General features: G+C 40.2%; 1 protein-coding gene across 1 annotated transcript in view; it reads left to right on the top strand.

Moving 5' to 3' along the window:
- Nucleotides 1-21,501, top strand: part of ULK4 (unc-51 like kinase 4) — a 463,016-nt gene that overhangs the window by 214,902 nt on the left and 226,613 nt on the right. Inside the window, 4 exon segments of the mRNA XM_018561067.1 lie at nucleotides 339-390; nucleotides 499-593; nucleotides 15,894-15,945; nucleotides 16,045-16,189. Of these exon segments, the coding sequence (XP_018416569.1) occupies nucleotides 339-390; nucleotides 499-593; nucleotides 15,894-15,945; nucleotides 16,045-16,189 (344 nt within the window).

The raw sequence follows: 21,501 nt of genomic DNA, 5'->3' as shown, positions 1-21,501 counted from the left end.
TGTTGTATCCATATCTATCTATCTATCTATCTATCTATTGTAACATTTATAGATAGACATATGCAGTGTGGAGGAAACATGTGGGAGTGAGGAATAAGGTAGGTATTTCATCTTATTCCAATCCCCCCAGACAAAACAGTAGTTAATCCTTGCAATGCAGAGCTGGACCCCCTGCAAAAGCTTTTTCTCCAGCCTGAACTTCATTGACTTCTGTTTTTCGTGCACTTGAATTAAATTTGAAAAGAAAGTCATGATACATCTATCAATATAATCAACTGTTGCATGAAACATTTTCCATTATTTAAATAAACAATTATTGTTTTTTGTTGTTTTTTTAGAACCAAATTAATTCTGTGGATACTGGTGAGACTAATTTGGAAGGAGCAGTGGGTAAGTGCATCTCAGGGCAATCCAAAACATTAAAGAATCACTAGAACAAAGATTAATTGAGTTACCAAGAGTTCTGCAACACAACAATGGCTTTTTTTTTGTGACCAGGTCAAGCTGCATCAGATGAACTGATCAGGACAGCTCTATCAGCGTTTGAAGCTGTAACACAGCATCCAGTCTTGTTGACACATCACCACTCCCAAGTAAGTCTTGGCAGAACTTGAAACAATATTTTCCTACTAGTTGGAGCAATTCCCATAAGCCGTCCAAGCAATCAGTAGCTTCTAGGGTCATGACTGCAATTTAGACAGTGAAACACTTTAAAGCACTAGTCCCAATCAGGTTTCTTGTTTTTTTCGGTCTTATCTAAAATTGTATAGAAATATTTTATTCAATTCAAAGATAATTTCAATAAAAATTATCAAATTTAGATTTTTCCAAACATATGTAAGTGACATTTAATGTGATTTGGTTGCTGTGAGCATGACAAGGTAGTTATTACTTAAAAGTTGTATCACAATGATATTGTTAGAGCAATGCATCCATGGTTCATGCTGAAGGATGTTTTCCTTGACAATCAGGTATGTTAAATTAACAAGGAGAACTTGCAGAGTACAATAACCCATAACAACCAATCCAAACCCTGTGGCAAAATAAATTTTGTCCTGTTGCTATAGGTAAGAGGCCATAAAAGTACAGAATAATACCTGTTGATCTGCCAGAAAATCACTCATCTCTTAGCCCCCACTCACACCTAGGCATTTTGTTGTGCAACAAAAGTCTCAACACAAGAAATCCCATTAATTGCAATGGCCCCTGTTCATACCTGAGCATTGTGTTGCAAGCTGTAAAACACCTGTCACTGGAAAAAGTACATGGGCTTCTTTCGGGCAGTTAAACTACCTCCAGGCCGGCCGTAGTAAAAAAAACGGCTGGCCGGGAGCTCTCTAGATCTGAGCGGGCGTCTTTAGACGTCCACTCAGATACGCCTCCTCGCACGCGAGCCGGAAGTGGCCGAAAATTTCAAACAGACAAGCGATCCGCCGGCTGTACAGGGGCAACGGTCGGTGTGCCCCTCCGCTTCCCCCCACCCCCTCCCCGCCGTTGTCCCGCTGATCCCGGGCTCTGCTGTGCCTGGTGCGAGCCCGGGATCAGCATTGCGCCTGTGTGATAGGGGATCAGAGGGAGTTCGTTACACGAGCTCCCTCCGGTCCCCTCTCCTCTGAAAGAATGCGGAAGTGTTGTATATTACATCACTTCCGCATTCTTGTGTCACTTTCCAGTGGAAAGAAGCTTGGAGACCCCTCATGTCTCCATAAAGAGGACCTGTCACATATTTTGCTAACACATAGGGGGGGGGGGGTTCTATTAGCCCCGTATGTGATAGCAATAAAGTTTAGTGAAAAAAAAATTAAAGTCCCCCCCCAAAAAAATTTAAGTTACACATAAAAAAAGAATAACATTTTTAATTTTTTTTAAAAGTCCCCATCCATTCATACACGCATGCAAACATGCATACGTGCAAAAAAGACGATTGAGCCCATTACGCCGCACATGTTACATATCGCCGCGAACGTTGGAGTAAGAGCAATAATTCTAGGGCCATCACTGATAACACTAAACTGATGAGCGGTAAAAGCTTTTAAAGTATCACGTATGGCCAATTTTGGGTATGGTAGTTTTCTGCGATGTCGCGGGTGCGCGCAATTTTAAAGCTTGACATGTTTGGTGTCTATTTACCCGACGTCACCCCGACTTTTATATTTTACCAAAAAACTGGGTAATAATAAATGTTTCCTAACATAATGTAAAAAAATAACTTTTTTTCCTAAAATTTTCAGTAATTTTTCCTAATTAAATACCACCAAAAGAAAGCTCTATGTGTCCCCAAAAAATGGTATAAAATTCATTTCAGTACAGCGTTGCATGACGGAATAAACATCAGTCAAAGTACCGCAGCGCTGAATACTGAACAATGGCCTGGCCAGGAAGGGGGTCTAAACACCTGGTCTTGAAGTGGTTAAAGCATGTTTGGCCCCATAGACTTCAATACAAATTCCTAGAAATGTGCAACACAAGTTTTTTGTACTTTTTTGTGCACGTTTTTGCATGTTTTAGTGGTCCATTGACCGCAATGTCTTTCAATCTGCCAGGTAATACACACATCTTCATGTGCGTGCATCTAGCCGAAGCATCTAGCAGACTAGCCGAAATTGCGCACAAAAACACTGACGCCTAGGTGTAAATGCATGCTCAGGCCTTGTTTTGGGATGACAACAGGCAGCATTTTGTGAACTGAGTGGTGTCAGCCCTGCCTATGTCTTATGCAATGCTACTCAACTACTCCACTTTCAGAGCTGTACAACATAAAGGCTTGTTCACACCATGTTAATTTACAGTTTTCCCTGTTCTGGTTCCCTGTTCACACCATACCTGTGTGGAGGTGTGCAGCAGAAAAACACAGTTCAACAAAACATGGTGTGAACAAGCCAAAGGGCTAATCATTCTGTAGTTCAAGACAAAAACTAGCAGAGCCCTTGAAGATAATACAGTTAGTATGCAGTACATAGGATAGCTCTTAATTTCTGACAAGATCAACAGGGTTTTTTTTCACTTACATAGCAGATATAATAAAACACGATCAATGGCATATCTAACAGATCAAAACAAATAAGAGACATTTATGCTTGGGGTTTACTCTTAAAGCTGTTAATTGAATAAGCTATAGGTGACAGTCTCACAGAAAGGTATGGGAACATTCCCAAACACTCAGAGATATGCTCACCAAAATGTTGCTACAAGTGAGCAGTTTCAATTTTGTAGTAGTAAATCTCCAGTTTTCTTTTTTCATGTATTATGTATTTCTTTTTTAAAAAACTTCTAAAAATTGTGTATGATTCACCTTTTTATAGTATACTTAGTTCTATCAGGTCCCCCATCAGAAAAGTCCAAAAGCTCTATCCATATTTTAGTAGGACAGCACTATTTTATGGATGTTAAGAATTGCAGAATATTTCTACTTTTTGTGATGGTCACCTTCAGTTTTCTGATATTAACTGTCAGAAGCTCTAATCACACAGGAGATTAAAATCTGTGTATGCCTGAAATCCCCTTCAAGGAGAGCCAGGTGCTGAATTGCTGTTATGTGACACTGAATTATACAGTAATACAACACTGCAAACTGTAGTCTGAGATTTAGAGTTGATTAATATAGGCTGTAAGCACAAAATGTGTTCATTTTTTTTCTAAAAGTTCTCTAGTATGTTACTTTCACTTCAGTGCTAACAATATGTTTACCTGTGTATTTGCTGAATGTTTTTAACAAATACAGTGCAAAAAGATAAAAACAGGTGTTATTCGTTATGTGTCCTTCTAGAAGGCCCAGTAACATTAGTTTTTCTTATGTTAAATAGTGTTGGTCACACATTTTCTTATTAATCCTTGTGAAGAAAATTAGAGAATGCAATCGGACAAAAATGGCCAGCATATAGAACTAAAGATTGTTAAATCGGACAGAGGGCCTGCCTCCCTCAAAGAATAATGTAGGAAAACATCATTCATGACATCCCTGGAGGTTCTTCAACACAAAATAAACAGAAGGGGGGGCTTTTCCCTACTGTTTCCCCCACTTCCCTGTTTTTCTTTAAAGTATTTATACAATTAGGATATTTAAAGTGTATTTGCATGCTTGATTTTCAAATCAAGATTCCTATTTTTAATGAAATGTTGGTAATTTGTCTTACAAAAGACTAAAGGTTTTGACTGTACCGGCCGAAATTCACACATTGTGTGGGGCTGTTGACTCCCTTTCAGCCGGCATTTCTCGATCAGCTGATTGAAGGAGTCAGCTTTTTCGTATGATCGAAGCTGACAGCCAATGAGCTGCCCGCTTAACAAGCGTTTTTAGTGACCATTAATTTACAGACTTTGTTGTATCTTTGAAATGGGTACATCCAGTTTTTACTATCAAGTAGCTATCTATTGGCTGCACCCAGGATATCATCATAGGAAAATAACTAATGTCTGCGCAAGCATGGACAACAAAACACTTTAATTATCTTTAATATGCCTTGAATTACATGTGAATTGTTATTGTACTAATGAATAGGAATATTTCCACCAAGCCAAAAATCTGCTAGGCTTTTTTTTTTACTGCAGCCCAGGAGAGTGCAGAGAAAGGGGTAGGCTGGTGGAAATCTGTGTTGGTTAAGAATTAAGATGATGGACTTCAGTTGATAAAAGTCAAAATAATCAGAGGGAGGATGCAACCCTTGCCTTTTCAGAGAGAGGATGCCCACTTTTTCAAAAACATTTTGAAGAGATTGGAATGGAATTGTATGAAAGTTTTGGAAAGGGATTAATAAACAGTAGGGATGCACCGATACTTTTCAGATACCAGTGCCGATACTTGGCATTTTCATGAGAACTACCAGGGTTGCAGCTGGGACCTGGCTCTGGCTCTCCACCACTGTCCTGAAATCATTAGTCGATATTGTTTTAGAAAAACTGTCACATGACAATAAACAAAAATGTATCAGTAGTTGTACTTGTAAGTATTTGGGCAAGTATTAGTACTTGTACTTGCAAAAATGGTATCGGTGCATCCCGTTATTTATAAAAACAAAATCATACATTAAAACAGAGATGTACAAATCCCAGGAACTTTGTGTGCTCCTTACAAATGACAGCTGCCTCCTAACTTTTGAATTTTTCTCTAGTCTAGTCTTGGAGCTCAAAAGTATCTGTACTTGTACCGAGTACAGTATTGGTGCATCCCTATTAAACAGTTTAAATGCTGATATGAAGGTTCTTGATAATCCAGAAAATAAAAAGGCCCTCTCTATAAATGCACAGTTGAATTATCAATTGATTCTCTGGAATAAATCCAGAAGGTAACATTTGTGCAATGAAATGAAACAAGTGGCTGTGTATTTGTGAACAGTGTATAGTCCAGGCTTAGCCCATAATGGGTCATAAATTTTGAGGTGACATAGGCTTCTTTTTTACCCGATTTAGGGAGTGTTGATGTATGAACTTTTAGAAATTCCAGGGATTAGTCTCCTTCATTATAAAAACTTTTTACATAAGGAGAGATGGTAGATGCAAACTTTCATTAAAGCTGAAAACCTGTCCGATCCAGGTGCTTCCATAGATGTTGGTGCTTTTTATTGCAGATGCTACTTCCACCTTAGAAGTAGCAGGACTAATCAGTTCTAATTGTACAGAAAAACAGGTGATGAGGTTGTTTTTGAAAAAACACACATCTGTCTGGTGCTGCTAGTTTTTCCATGAACTAGATTCTCTAGATTAGAAATAGATAACATATACTGATACATTTAAATGCATGTGTAACCACTTGCAGTGTTTACAAGGTCATTTTACTATACATATAGAAAGAAAGAAAAGTACTACTGCAAATGGACCGAAAATCTTATGGGCTGACTTTTGTAGAATTCGAGCATGGATAATCATGTTGTTTAGACTTGTCAACAAGCACTCCTGTTTTGTTGAAGTTTTCATAAATCCCCACACAATGTGACATTTTTTTTGTTGATGCACATGTGCAGTGTACTGGCAGCAAAAACTAGCCGTAACCTTGCTACCTCATTCGCCTGGTCTTTGAGCATAGCATAGCATAGGCACAGATAGCTGTCTTGTAATTTACAACTCAATTCATGCAATATAATTATGCAATGATAGTAGTACACGATAAACTATTAAATAAACATATAACTAAATATCGTACAGGTAATGGATTTTTTTGCCCTCTAAATCTCAGTTTGCATATTTGAATTAAAAAGATCATATATTATTTTTCCATAGTGTTTTTTTAGTACTATGCAAAATTAACTCACATTTCTAGTGCTCTATATCTTTGGACATTTTGACATAATTAAACGTATAATTTACATTTTTGTAAACCATTGAAACACTGGTGCCTGACAATAGGACACTGGATTTTTACTATGTAACGCTTGGGAAGGGGCTAATCTCTGCCTTTCAGGAAGTCAGCATCTGTTGACTGATAACAGGGGCCTCAAGAAACTGAGGGCATGGACTGTGTCAATAAAACATTCACAGGCAAGTCCTCTGCCAACACCATACTTGACTGTTATTTTTTATTATGAAATTCTAAAGAATATTTGTTTATCACCAGAGGTAATAGGGCTTAATTCATTCAAAATGTTTACAATGTAGAAATAGCAGTTAAAGTATAACTAGGTTGTTTACATTTTGATAAAGTGGTGAGGGGTTAGAACTGCTGTCAGGTTTTTATTGCTGTCTGTGTCTCCAATTTGCTTTCTCTAATGGTCTTAATCACCAGCGTCACCGGGAATAAAAGTGTGGATAAATCTTGAGTTGCCACCAGAACTGGAATAGAGGCAAAATCTTTCAATCGGCACCTGTGTGCACCTGTGGCTGTGTACATTTGTGTTTGAGATAATACTATGGAAGTCAGAGTGTAAACTATTAGCACAGGGACCACATGTGTATTGCATACCCCTATGTTTGGCATTGCAGGAGATATATCTTGCTTTGTACTTTGATAATGAGAAAATAAGAACAAATACTTTTTGATCATTTAAATTTACAGTTGCACTGTGTTCGGACTGCCAGGGCAGAATGTTTCAAACTAAGCATCTGTGACCACATTTTTAGTTTTGAATGAAATGGAGATGTTTTTAAGTTTCTTTTTACATGTCCCATAGATGAAACCAGATTGAGAAGAAATAGGTGTGCCCCAAAGGAGGAATATCCATAGTGACACCCATAAAGTTGTTATCACTTTTAATTTATGTTCCAATGAAAGTAATAACCAGGACAATTAGAGATGGTCATTTTCATCAAGAAAGATGAGAGTCTTAACTCTCAATTGATACTCTTAACAATTGATACTACTTCCTTTGAGGGACAACACTTGATACTACTTCCTTTGGGGGACACATGAAGTCATATACTGTCAGGTTATACTGCCACCTACGGGAGGATTGGACCCTGACAAATGAAAATCAATTGTAGACCAGCCCAGCATTACCCATCCTACTCCCAGCCTTAGTTTTTTGTTAGTGTTCTAGCAGCATGGACAGCCTCAGTTTTTCCTAGTGTCCTAGGAGGATGGGTGTCTTTTATAAAGCTCTACTGAGAAAAGTCTAACTTTTTTTTATTTTCTTCAATACACTTTGAAGCTTGAAGATCAGCCCAATGCTTATACCAGTGCTGTACACAGCTTAGGACCCATTAGAGTTAGGACTGCCAAGACCTTCCTGGTTCGCCCACTGTTCTCAGTACACCATTATGGGGACTGGTAACATTTTGACAAGATGTTTATAGTTCCCAAGCACCTGTCAGTACTCTATTTATTTGAGAAAGACCTTGTTAAAAAGTGGTCTGACTTATCTGTGAATTTGGCAGTATCCCGTTTTAGCAATGTGTTTGCCATCCTTGTGGAGGATCCCACTGATCAGTGCCAAGAGGGCCCTCTCTGTCAGTTCCTGCTTTGCAACCTGTTTTAGCTGTGGCCTTGATCTGTCAAACCTTGATCTGTCTAACTGATTGGTCTAAGGCTATCAGAAGGGATCGGATCACTATTGAAGTCTATCCCTTTCTTCATGGAGCATTCAGAGATGATGCCTACAGGCAGTTGATGCCTTGGCCTTACAGCATTTACAGCTGATGCTTAAGATGCCTTGAGCTACACTGCGGATGGGTTGTTGGAGGTCTCCCATCTTATTTTCTGTAAGAGTCTCTTGTTAGTGAACATGAGGGGAACTCTTTGGCTAAAATGTTGGACTGCAGAGCCTGCACCTTAAAAGTGCTTAATCCACATGGCCATTGAGGGAAAAATGCCTCTTTAGAGCTACTCTTGATACTATCATCAAGGATGCCAGAGGTGACATCTAAGGGAGGAAGTCCAGCAGCTAGCTTACAATTAGGGTACTTCCAAAGCATGACATCAGCCAAAATAAAATGAGGCCATTACATGTTCAATAAATGATTGTCCTAATTATGAAAGTGGCATCTGTTGCCTCTAATCATGTCCACTCGATAGAGCAGAACCACCTTTGAACCAAGTATACACACAGCTGTGATGTCATCACTGAGGTAAATACAGCACTGATCCCCTCTGCACAGAGAAGGAAAATAGTCTGATATTAATAAAGCTGGTGACAGAATCTTTGAAGTGTAGATATGGATTCAGGTGGAGAAGGCCCACTATCAATCCATATTCCCCACCAACCTGCCTGGAGGGTGGCTGCACACAGAACACACACAGTCAGGAAGCTACTTGCTGTCATGGCTCAAAGATCTGATCGGAACACACACTGGAAAAAGCAATTGTCTGGACTGGCAGGGGTCTAAATGCAGGACACCTGTAGCTCTAGTGTCCAGGGGTTTTACTGTTCTCCCCATCCTCTTTGCGAGGTTTCACCTGGCATTGCAGCATGTTTTCCTCCAGACGGCCCTCTCCCATGCTGTGTGAGAGGTCTGCCTCTTACTTCTGTCCTCACAGCCTGGGACGCCACTAGAAATCATGGGGCACCATATTACTCAGCACTGCCTGGCTCAAGACCCCTGCTGACCCGACTTGGCCCAGACTTGGTAAAGAGGGCTGCCTGTACTTATTGTACCCCCTTATTGGAAGCCCTGTGATTTTGTCTATGGTATCACTAGCTTGTTGCATTGGGACTGAGCCCACTGGAACCTTTCCCACAAAGCTACCTATTACTGGCTTTAGTCTCTTGGCAAGGATTTTTGTTAAAAGTTTCATATTTATATTTGTGAGAAAAATCAACCTAAAATTAGACTAATAGGCCATATTGGGATTGTGTATTTTCCATATCGAGGCCATCAAGAACTAAATGCACAACGTTACAGTTGAAGTCCTTAACAAGGAGGGGAGTTAAAAGTACAGCAAATGTCTTATTATCAGGCTGAACGCCATCTGGTCCTGGTTTCTTGTTTGGCTTATATCATGTACCTGGTAGAAGACCGAATAGTCGAGGAGGTCTCCTTTGCAACTCTTGTCCCGCACTTTTGAGAGTGGAGACAGGGAGTGAGAGGAAAGAGAGCAGCACAGGAGGTACAGACACTGTGCCCAGACAAGTCCAGAAGCTGGTTACCAAGGATGTAGGAGTCAGACCAGGATACAGCCAGAAGTTCAGCGTGGAGCACAGAGAAAGCAGGGCAAAGTCAGACAGTCCAGGGGTCACAGCAATCGGGCAGCGAGGTACAGGAGCAGAAGAAGGAAGAGTAAACCTGAAACAAGCAGAGGTCAGGGGGCAGGCAGCAATCAGACGTAGTCAAAGCAATCTGGGTCATGGCAGCAGGTAACAGGAACTGGCAGAGTAACAGGAGACACACACACATGCTGAAAGACCATTCAGCAATGATCCACAGAACAGGCTGTTTTAAATAGGGCAATCTATCAAGGGAGATTGTGTCATATCCTGTGTGTTGGTGTCTTTGCGCGTATGTTATGCCGCGTGTGCATTAGTGCTTGGTTCCCGCAAATGCAGAAGACAGGATCACGCACCTGCGCAGTATCACCCAAACAGCCAGGTATAGTTTTACAGCTTAAGTGTTTTAACAGCTAGTTGTGTGTCCAGGGTTGTAATCGTCTTCTCAAATAACTCTTTTTGAGATCCTGTTGAGGTAGGTAGACCAAGGTGGACAAAGAGTTGGCGGACAAGGCATAGGGGAACTGTCTGAGGTTAGTGTATAGGTTAAACCACTGACTATGACACATGAATTTTAATAGAGTTGCAAGTGTGAGTCCCAGAACCTGCAAAGTTTGAGGTGTTTACAAACTAGATCAAGGCTTTGGAGTCTAGTAGCTAATACATACTTAGTTTATAACCTTTTAGCATGATTCTTTAACAGAGGATTAAGGTTCTGTATAGCTCTTTCCAAATTATACTTGTTTAGCATTGATGGGTCACTTTAACGGGATTTCACGCAAAGTTGAAATTATCTTTCTCGCAGAAAAAGGCATGACCTTCTTTAAGGTTTCCCTTTTTCTCTTTATTGATATATCGTGTGTATTTCATCAAAATTAATCATCCTTCGTTGATTAATTTTGCTGGAGGGCTACTAAAATAAGATCCAAACTAACATATGTAAGAAAAATACTGAAAAATATTTACAGTTGATGATTTCATAGAAATACAAAAGCTTATTACAACTTCAAATATCTAAGATTAGGTTATTGCTGCTGGGCAAAATGCAACCTCTAATGCTGCCTCTCTTGTGTAGTGTATCTAATGATCCTTTAAATGAACAGAGTTTGTTTCTATTGTGAACAGGGCAAATGTACTTTTCAGCTGGGTCTAGTAGGTATTGGAGTTGTACACATCTGAAAGAATAGGGGCAGATTGATTAAGAAAAAACAAATATACATGTAGCATGTGAATAGCACCACAAACCTACAGACAGTTTTGAAAATGACCTGATTCACCTGAGGTTGTACTACAGAAAGATCATCCTTTTGGGACATCATTTAAGTACAGTCTTGTTAAGAGATAAATTATATCCAACATAGCACAATACCCTATGAGAAGTTAGGAAATCATTCTCAATGTTTCAATCAATACAGCAACATGTTAATAGGCAGCTTGCCTTTCTGGCCAGAAGCCATTATATGTGCTAGAAGTCAGGTTGTATTGAGTAATGAGAAGTTATTAGTATTTCCAAGGAGTGTTTGACATATATGCTTGCATTCTTATGAGAATTATAAAGAAAAGATTCAACAAGGATTCATAACACAAATTGATTTCACAGGTTAAAAAGTTACTGCTTTAAACTTTCATACAAGTACATGTAGGTGGTACTTATTCCATCTTTCAATAAATGTTCAATAAATGTGTAGGCATAAGTGTGCAAAGAGAACCTTGTTAATACTATTCCCCAGAGAAAGCAAGAGAACACCGTCATCTAGTGGCAAAATTATCATATCATAATGAAAACCTGATCTCTTTGGAAGATGTTTGTTTTTTTACCCAGTGGGGCTCATTTGTGATTGATAAGAGTTTCAATACAGCAATTAATCCAGCACTAGCTGCCTCTAGAACAGATAAAACAAAAACTGAAACTGGCCCCTTAATTTATTGTGTGTTTATTGCAACATTTTACTAACACCTAATTGGCATACCCAGCTTTTTGTGCTTCCTGTTTTTTTGTGTGTTTTGGCCAATTGCATGCAATATCTGCTGTGGCGTCTTTATGCATCATCTTCCTTGTATGTGCTTTCTGCTTGTTTTGTGTTGTGCTGTCTAACTTAGCTTTCTGAGCATGCATTAGCATATGAAACAAAAATGATGTGCTTAATAAAGAAATAAGCTAACTTGTCCTCACAGGCCCTGTGGCGCTTACTGTAATTTCTGTAAGCAGTGGGATCCTTGCTCTCCGTAGTCTCCATATAAAGCATGGTGTGGCCTGCATCTTCCTATGTAGCCTGGCTGGAGTGAATGGGGCCGGTTGTTATGATCAAAAAATCCAGCAAAAACACACTAAAGTGCATGCACATGCATTTTTCATGCACTACCATAGAACTCACACAGCAGCGCAACACATACAGTAGGTGTGAATAGACCCCCATAGAGAAGAATTTGATTCCTCCTCATGTGCATATCAAACAGGCACAAATGCACATAGGTTTTAGTGCACCACAGTACAAAATGTTGCACTACCATGCTTTGTGGTGTACTACCTTTTAAAAAGTGCGTTCGAATGAATACACTGCCCTACACAATGCACAGGCAAGTAAGCGCACATTAACAAGCTTTGTGTGAACATGCAATAAATGTGTGAACCTATCCTTAAGAGATGTAAAAGAAAAAACATGTACAGCTGCTGAATAAAAAACAAAGGCTTATTACAACTTCATATATCTAAGATTAAGTTATAAGCTATAAAATGGTTTATAAAGAAATAATAATCTGCACCAATATATAGTGTGGAAGCTCCCAAGCACTAAAAATACACCAACATAAGTGCATGTATTAACTCCATGTGGTAATACATGCAGACAGCTGCAGAGACTTTCAGCTTGTCATTAATTTGTAGGGTTGAGCAGCCACAGGTATGTAGAAACACCTGGCCATATCAGTCACAGAAATATGCTAATCTGGGTGGTGTATGGTCATGGTCGGTGAGTCCAATTGAGCTCCAGATAGAAGAAAAATATACACTGGGGGCTCTAGACAGTTTCTACTTTATCCAAAACTAAGAAAACCAGCTGGATATATACCTTTAAGGAAACCTGAGAAATATGCAGGCTGCAAGTGCCAACTTTCCTCAATGCTCTGACTGCAAGATCTTAATTGTCAATGACCTGAAAGAAGCATGCAGATTAGGAGTACTAACCTCTTATTATACAGTATACTTGTTTCAGGTCAATGGGGTTGATTTATAGGCAAAGAGGCTGTTAATTTTGCAAATCAATTTTCACTTTGCTTAGTGAATGTAGTAAACAATCACTTTGCAAAGAATGTCCAATCATGCACAAGGAAAAAAACAAAACAGTTTTTGGAAGTCAGCAGATATTCACCTTATCCACTAAGCTAAGGGAATTTCTCATGCAATGTAAACAGCCTATTAACTCAGAAAGCAAGATGTAATAGTCCTGATTTTTTTTCTCCCATACTTTCTACATTCAGTCTGTTTGACTGCCATTGTCTTGAGTCCTACATAGTTGAATATTTAGTGAGGCTGAAAAAAGACACATGGCCATCAATATCAATCCTTGTGTTACCTTAGCCTCTCCTTATGGCAAAACAATTGTGGTGCTATACGTTAAAATATATAGGTCGCACTTAACATGCTAGTGTAGCGTCCCCCTTACTCAGTCAGCGATATTCCAGCTCAAGATAACACTGGCTCTTAAGGGGTGGCTCTTAAGGGGTGATCTACAGTGAATGAACTAACAGGTCTCCCTGTCTTTCCTCTGTAAGAAACCTCTATGATGGATCCACAGCACACCTTGAGTACTTGGGTCGGTTGTTAGGCATCTCCGAATTCTTCTTGTCTAGGGATAATATTACTCGCTTTGCCCATCAGCACTTACTACCCTCTTGAGTAATCCATTGAAGTGAGGTGCAGACTGTTGATATAATGCTTGAAACCTTTATTGCTGAACTTCAGGGAGAAGGGTAGAGGGTTGAGATCATCCAGGCAGATGTAGACTCCATAGCACTCCAGAGTGTGGTTACTGTCTCCATGCACAGCAGGTAGAACACCTTGCACAACACTACTTGAGGTAGAAGTTACTGGTTCTTGATTTCAGTAGCAACCACTGGCCCTGCTGCTATCAGGCTCCAATGTCATCACACGGCTAGTCCCCAGGCTTCAGGCCTAGCCATCTCAGACAATCCATTGCAGCCTCCCCACAGTCAGGGCCCGGGGGAGGAAGAGAGAGCTCACATGGTCCACCCCAAATATGTATCTGCTCCCCCAGCATGCTCCACTGGCCATTGTCTAACAGTGATTGGCTAGAGAGAGATATGTACTCATAGCAGGCTCCCATTGGTCGCTCTGTTCTGTAACCATGGTACACCTGGCAGCACACAAATGCAAACAATGACAGACTGTTTAGGGAAAACTAAATTATCCCAGACTACAAATCAGTATCAGGCCACATACAATCTGATATTACTAAATTTAATAGCACTCTTTCCATTAGGGTGCTACACTACTTTATAAAATACTTTATAAAGTACTTTTATATACGTTTTTCTATTTGTGACCATCAGTTAAGGTACCATTGTTCCTCACCTAATTGCTGGTGAGACATTTTTTTTTTAGAATTCTTTTTTAAAATTAATCCCACAGTTCCTAAAATACAAATAGTGAAAAGCCAAACTTGAAGTTGTTTTAAATGTTTTGGGTTGAAATCCATTCATCCATGCTAATTCATATTTGTACAGTTTCCAACCATAAAAATAGAATTTTATGTTAATAATGTCAAATTCACTTTAACATGACTACCCATATAAGAACAGATGCCTGGTGAAATCTAATGAGTTTACGGAAAAACAAAGATGATGCCATAATCAGAAGTATTATTTGATGTCTTCTAATTATAAACTTAATAACTTTAGTGGTTTACTCAATTGGCCAACCTTTAATTGGACGTAACAGTAATTAATGGCCCTTTAATAGTTATGGGATTGAAGGTAAAAGCTTTTCCAAGTTCTTAGCTGGCAACTGTGTGTCTTTGGCTGCCCTTAAAATTGACTTAGTTTTCATTTTCAAGTGTTGCCATTTGATGGATGTTTTCTGCAATGCTGTTCCACATTTTAGTGAAAGGTTTAATCAAAACACTAAAGTACATTTTGTTAGAAAGTATTTTAATATATGTACTCTTTTTTTAGTGTAGAAATACTGCAATTATCTTGGTTCTATCTGCTTTAAAACACGTTTAGTTTATTATGTCACCACTTATTTCAACTTAAATACTTAATCGCAGTCTGTATTTTGTGGGCACTTGCTAATTCAGTGTTATGGAAAGGGATGTGAAAAGTTTAACTCTTGTCTTTGTCAGTTCCCTATACAGTACAAGGCTATTTTGTGGTCTGGGAACAGTGGGTTAACTGCACTGCAGTATCAAGGAGAAATTAAACATTTATAAACTGTCCATACTCATAACTGCTTCTGCAAGATCTTATTACCTTATAAGCAGTACTTAAGATACACATGCAACACTTACCTGTATTGCTGGTTCCTGTCTACAGTCGGAAGCTTTGTATTAATTTCAAGTATCATGTACCCCAATACTGATTATCTGGTGTTAAAATGAGGTAACATTAATGGTATTTTAATGCTGTTCATTTCAAACGTCAGTAATGCAGAGCCCAATAGAATAAAGTAAAAACTAAAAAAAAGAAAAAGCTTTGTATTTAGATATTTATTTGGACTTTATTGGACTAGTTCTATGTCATGTCCTTTTGGAATGTAAATGCTGTATTCTTTATTTTTCAGTACTTTGGGGTTAAGTTGATTTTCTCGGTTGACAATGATAGCATTTCCAATAACTATAGATAGCTGTCAAGGTAGCTTTTGCATCTGTTACAGGTACAACTTTGTTTTTAAACTGTATTTTCATTTGGAACAGCGGTAATGAATGTTTTGAGTAGCAGGTTTCCAGGCATGATATTTAATATCCTTACAGTCTAAGTATAAAATTAACTTATACATTGCTCATTAAGCATGTATTCTTGCAAGCCCTGTCAAGTTTAGCCATAACTTTACAACATCACAGATCACTAGATGGTTTTTGGGAGCTCCATTATTGATTCTAAGATTTGAAGTGACTGATTAATTGAGTTGGAAGAAGAGACTGCAGCAGGACTGAGATCTCCTTCATAGGTAGTAAATCACTACATCTCCTCACAGATTATCATTTTAATTATAGAGTTAGCTTGTAAGACCCTTTAGTTTGTGGTGATACTGATTCTATTTATGCTCTTTCAGTAATTCAATCCAGACCCTTTCTTGCTCTGTTTTAGGTTGTGGATGCTATCCTCCCACCTTTAGTCTCCTTGGTGTGCAGCCAAAATGGTAAGCTAGGCCACATCAAGTACGTCTCCATGCAGTTTCAACATTTTGTTTCAATTACACAGCTGTATGGTAACATTCTTGGCTTTTCTTTTTTTCTAGTGGAATGGAGACTTTTCAGTTTGCGGCTGCTTGCAGAAACCACATCACTACTTGTTAACCATGAAGCTGTGGCTGAGGGGAGAAAGGAAGGCCTCCAGTCAAACAGCACATTTATGTCTCTGGTCAGAAACTCATTACTTCCACAGTAAGTTTTCCAACTGAGCCAAAATGTTGTCAAAATGCTGTTCTATTAACCCTTTCTACTTGTATATCTGTATATTATTGGTATCTGTTTATCTTCATATTTCCTACAATCCTGTTAGTATGAGGCCCACTTTCTACAGTATTGGCATTTTCAAAGTCTACAGGTTATTAATGTGTAGGTCAAGCCAAGAAATTATTTTTGGATAGAATGGGGAAAGATTGGAACCTCTTTTGCATTTTTTACTGCTGTCCAGGGCTCTGTTTTCAATCACTTCCTGTCACTTCCTGTGCTGATGACAACAGTTTCACCAAGAAGGAAGTGAGAGCAAATCTTCTACAGGGACACACAAACAGCAATAAAAAGCTAATGGGTTCTAACCTTCCTCTACTCTACTTATAGTGTTGTTGGAGAATTTGCCTCTCCTCCTGTCTGGTAAATTATTACTAACAGGACAGGAAGTGATTGTAAATATAGCCCTGGATATGGCTGAAAACCTGACCAGGGTTTTAACCTTTCCCCATGCTGTCCAAAACTAAGAAAAATAGTTTTGGCAGGACATAGATGTTACCTATTGTATGAGACTACCTGCTGTGTCAAATGCAAAATCGAGTGGTAGGACCTCCTGCACTGTCTTTACATGGGCTTAAGACTACACTAAAACAATAATAATGTGGTGGGGTGACACACTGGGAACAAATAATTAGGTTGTCTTTTTATATCTAGGTTTCACTTAGCATTGTGTTTTGATGTTCAGCTAAATTAACCTTCAAATTACATTAAGGTACTTTCATATTGTTACTGGAATTGTTTTTTTTTTTCGTTTTTTTTTTTATCATATAAATTTTTATTGGTTTCATCACAGAAGACAATCGACAGTACAGAACATCACAGTATTCGGTGCGCAGTCCGTAGCATCGACAAGAGAACATGTGTTAGCAGACGTCAATCATGGGTTATAGATCTGATAATGGGTGATTATAGATCGAATTCTATTGCTTCGACCGGATAGCTAATGTGGGTACACAGTGGACCATGAGAAAAATGAGAACATACATATTCCATATATATACTGCATTTGTTCATATGGTATGGCAACCTGGTGAGATATCAGATAGATGGAAGAGTCAGCCAGTATGTTCTCTCTGAGGAATGCAGAGCAGGAGATGCTCGGGTCTCACTTCCAGATAGCCGTGGGAGAACCAAGATCTATATCATGCCAGAGGATAAGAATCTCAAGGCTGTGGCCAGCTTTGTCTGTAGCTAGCCAGTTAGATTCTCAGGTAACGGCACTACCGAACACAGACAAGACAACACAAGGTGGAGGGGACACACAACTGGAAGAGAGGATCAGAGGGTGGGTGGAGGGTCAGGTGCTAGAGAGGGGGGGTGAAAAGAGGAAGAAAAAGTGGGTCTGTCTGTACACAAGCGCGAGGGGAGCGTGTATAAGAGCGGGGCAGTAGATTAGTTTAAATAGAGCATAAGCGTCGAGGGGTGCCCGGGGCCAAAAATTTGTCTATCCACGGGGACCAGGTATTTTCAAATTTGATCATTTTATCTTCAATTTGTGCAGTCCGTTTTTCAAGAGTCATAACCCAATTGACATGAGTTATAACACTGGCGAGGCTTAGTGAAGACGTTAGCCAGTTCTTCGCTATTTCTCTTTTGGCTGAGGTGCAGATATGCATGGCAAGTTTAAACTGAGTGCGGGAGAGACCCTCTGGCCTGCAGTTGAGGAGTGCAAAATAGGGGTCCCTGAGTAACGGCACCGAGAAAAGCGATGATAGGGTATTGAAGATTAGTTCCCGGAGGTCTGAGGCTTGTGGGCAGGTCCACCAGATGTGCCTCGATCGGGACAACCCCTAAAGCAGTTAGGGGAGCAATCGGGGTTAAAGATAGCCTTCTTGTTAGGGAGTTGAGGCCCTGTACATTAAGGCTTAGTATTTTAAGAGACATAATGGAGTAGGTGCAGGTTATGTTCATGGTACTCACCCAGCCTAGACGCCCGAGGGGCCTTAGTTCTTGTCGGTGTCACCCGCGCGCTGCTTATTCTAAGGCTTGACATCAGGACCCAAGAGGAGAGAAAATGAGGAGAAGAGATGGGAAAACAAGGGGGGAGGGGATACACAAGACAAGATACACTAAACATCAAAACATACACAAAAACCAGCAATGGAAAAAATCCACAACATGCTCGGAACATTGGGTGGAAGAAACCGAAATGGTAAAAATGTAGTTTGACCAGGATGTCTCGAGGGGGTCCCTCGGGGCGCCTGCGGTTCAGCGTCTGGTGGGTCCGCTCTATTTCCAGTCGCTCCAGAGGGATGTCGGGGGCCAATTCTTGGAAGAGCGCTGTTACCGTGGAGTGCAGGTCCACTATGTGTTCAGGGAGCCCGCGAATGCGGAGATTAGAGCGCCGGGACCTGTTTTCTAAGTCCTCAAGTTTGGAAATTAGTTGCGAGTTTTCCTCACGGAGTGATTCCATATCTCCAGCAACTACAGACAGGTCTGTCTTTAGGTCGTCACACCTGTCCTCCAATGCAGCGGTGCGGTGGCCTATGTCTCTTATTTCTTTAAGGAGCTTGTCAGTAATTTGTTTTGAGGTAGATTGAAGCGCTTTCTGAAGCATGGTATCAAAGCGCTGTAAGAGAGCTGTTTGGGATCTTTTGCGGGAGCGGTCTCCTTCGTGGCTATCAAGATCCCCCTCATCCATATCAATACTGGACACTGGGGCTGTGCGGGCCGTTACCTCATGTGTGTGGGCCGCGGGCACCATCTTGGCCGAGGCTCGTGCCATCGCTTCTTGTATGGGCTGTTGTTTCCCCTTCTGTGGGAGCTTGGGTGTTGTGGACGACATGATCCAATGCCGGGAGTGTTCCGGTTGCCGATAGAGGTAGAATGACGGGCGAGTGGGGTGAACTCCTGCGCTATTAGCTGGATTGCCTGGGTGAGCTGCGGAGCCGTCTCAGAAGGCTTCCTTCATCAGCAGCTGCGCGCATGCGCCCCCCCCTTTTTTTTTCTTTTTTAATGTTAAGGTCTTCCAGTGCTGGCCAGACACTGGAAAAGTCTCTAGTAGCAAGATCAGCACACTGAATTCCTGCCTGTGTTTCCAGTATCTGGACATTTATTGTCTCATGCGATCACTGAGCAAGCCAAGTAACTGCACAGACTCTGCCAGATACTTCTTTTGTTTCAATAAAGAATATAACATCAGGCGCTTACTTATTTTCTCAACCTAAAATTTAAGAAATAATGATGCAGTGGATGAATGTAGGCAAGAAGAATGGCAGGACAGACTTTTATTGAGTTGAACCATTTGGGTGGGCCTATTCTTTAAATTGTCTCACAGGGGTGCTCCCGGTGACTGCAGAACCTGTCACTGTGTCTAAAGTATATGTGGTTTTAAATGTGTCCCTCAGTAGTATAAAATAATAATTTCCTTTTCCCTCTATTCCTTTCAAGCTAATACTTTTTTCTTTTCCATTTGGATAGAGCAGGGAAGGGTTATAACCTTTCTTAGGATGCCTGTGTGCCCATTGCTGAAGTTTTCTCTAATGTCCTGAAAAGTCCAAGTGTCCAACACTATAAGAACCTTGACTGCTAAATCTATCAGTGATCAGAATCTCTTCTCACCACTACACTGCCTTCAATAAAGAAAGTGTTTTATTGAATCACTATGCAATCACTAACAATCCAACATTTCTTGGCCACTGAGGACCATTTTCTTAAGGCAGTGTGTCAACAATTACTTTACACGACAAGGAATATTTTTAGTAACCCCGATCAATAAAAAAACAGCCCCAGAGTGGTTTGTGGCATCACAATGATGTTACATTCTCCCCATAATTCAGTTTCGATCTTTCAGCTTGCCTGCATCTACACGAATAGCGCAGCTTGCTGTATCCAAGTGTCTGTCTGTCACCTGAATAATGGTTTTTCAAAGTCATAGTAATTCAATGAAACATTTCCCCACACTTCCTGTTGCATTGACAGGTGGTGATAGAGTCAGCAAGCGATTAGAAATATCTCCAATGGTGATGGAGAAAGCTATTTTTTAGAGTAGAGTGGGGAAAAGTTAGAATCTCTCTAAAGCTTTTTCTTAATCGTTCATTACGGAGCACAGGGTCAAAAGGATTCAGAGATGTATAGTTATTTTGCTGGAGAATTGGCCACTGGAAAATAAAGTTGTTAGTCAGCCAGAATGTAACCCTTTCTACTCCCATCAAGCTTCAGTTGTTTGCTAGTGTCTTTAGGAGAATGGACGTCTTCTCTCCTCAGATATAGTTTAATATTACTTCATTTGTATCCAGATATTTTTTTTTATAGTCAAGATTCTTAATTTACCACAGAGCCATAAGAGCATTAACTACTGTGTCTGCTTGCTGCAGTTACCACTACGTTTTACTTTTTTGGGAGTCTGGCATCTGATAATATTCCTGTTACCATTTTGTTTGCTGTGTTTTCCACCCATCAGTTGGACTGCTTTTGGCATATGTCTCCGAATCCTCCTGACCCTGTGTGATTTAATAAACAGTTAAAGGAGAACTATGGGGTCAGGGCTTTTCCCCATAGTTCTCCTTAGGGTAACGGGAGGACACAAACTAGCGTCCTCCCGTTACCCTAAGCTCAGTATACCGAGAGCTACAGCTCGCGGTATACTGAGATGCCGGAGCGGATCCCGACATCGATGTTGAGATCCGCCCAGCTGAAGTCAATCTTCACTCGCAGATAGGAACAGCTGGGAGAGAGGGCAATGTAGTCGTGATGGGTGACTTAAATTATCCAGACATCAATTGGGCCAATGGAACTTCGGGTTCGGCGAAGGCGGGGTGATTTCTAAACATGTTGCGCGACAATTTCATGGACCAGATGGTGGAGACTCCTACCAGAAAAAATGCCATCTTAGATGTAATTGTCACTAACAATGCAGAGTTAATTCCATTAATCCTCATTTTTAAGGACTCCTTAATGACTGGTAGGATCCCCAGTGATTGGCGGAGGGCTACGGTAGTCCCAATATTAAAAAAGGGGGCTAGGTGCCAACCTGGGAACTATAGGCCGGTCAGTCTAACATCGGTAAAGAGAAAATGTGTATTCCCTGGAGCTCCGATATACTATAACAATCCCTTTATATATATTCCTATGGTTGGTCATCTAAGGTCATGCAACCAAAAATTAATAAACAAAAAACAAGGAAGTGTTCCAAGTGAGGATCACTGAGAGTGGTTGCTAAACAGACCGAGACCAGTATACTGGTCTCGGTCTGTTTGGCAACCACTCTCAGTGATCCTCACTTGGAACACTTCCTTGTTTTT

This window comes from Nanorana parkeri, unplaced genomic scaffold (assembly GCF_000935625.1).
Source record: "Nanorana parkeri isolate BGI_ZX_2015 unplaced genomic scaffold, ASM93562v1 scaffold498, whole genome shotgun sequence".
Classification (NCBI taxonomy): domain Eukaryota; kingdom Metazoa; phylum Chordata; class Amphibia; order Anura; family Dicroglossidae; genus Nanorana; species Nanorana parkeri.
This window is presented reverse-complemented; position numbering and strand designations above follow the sequence as displayed.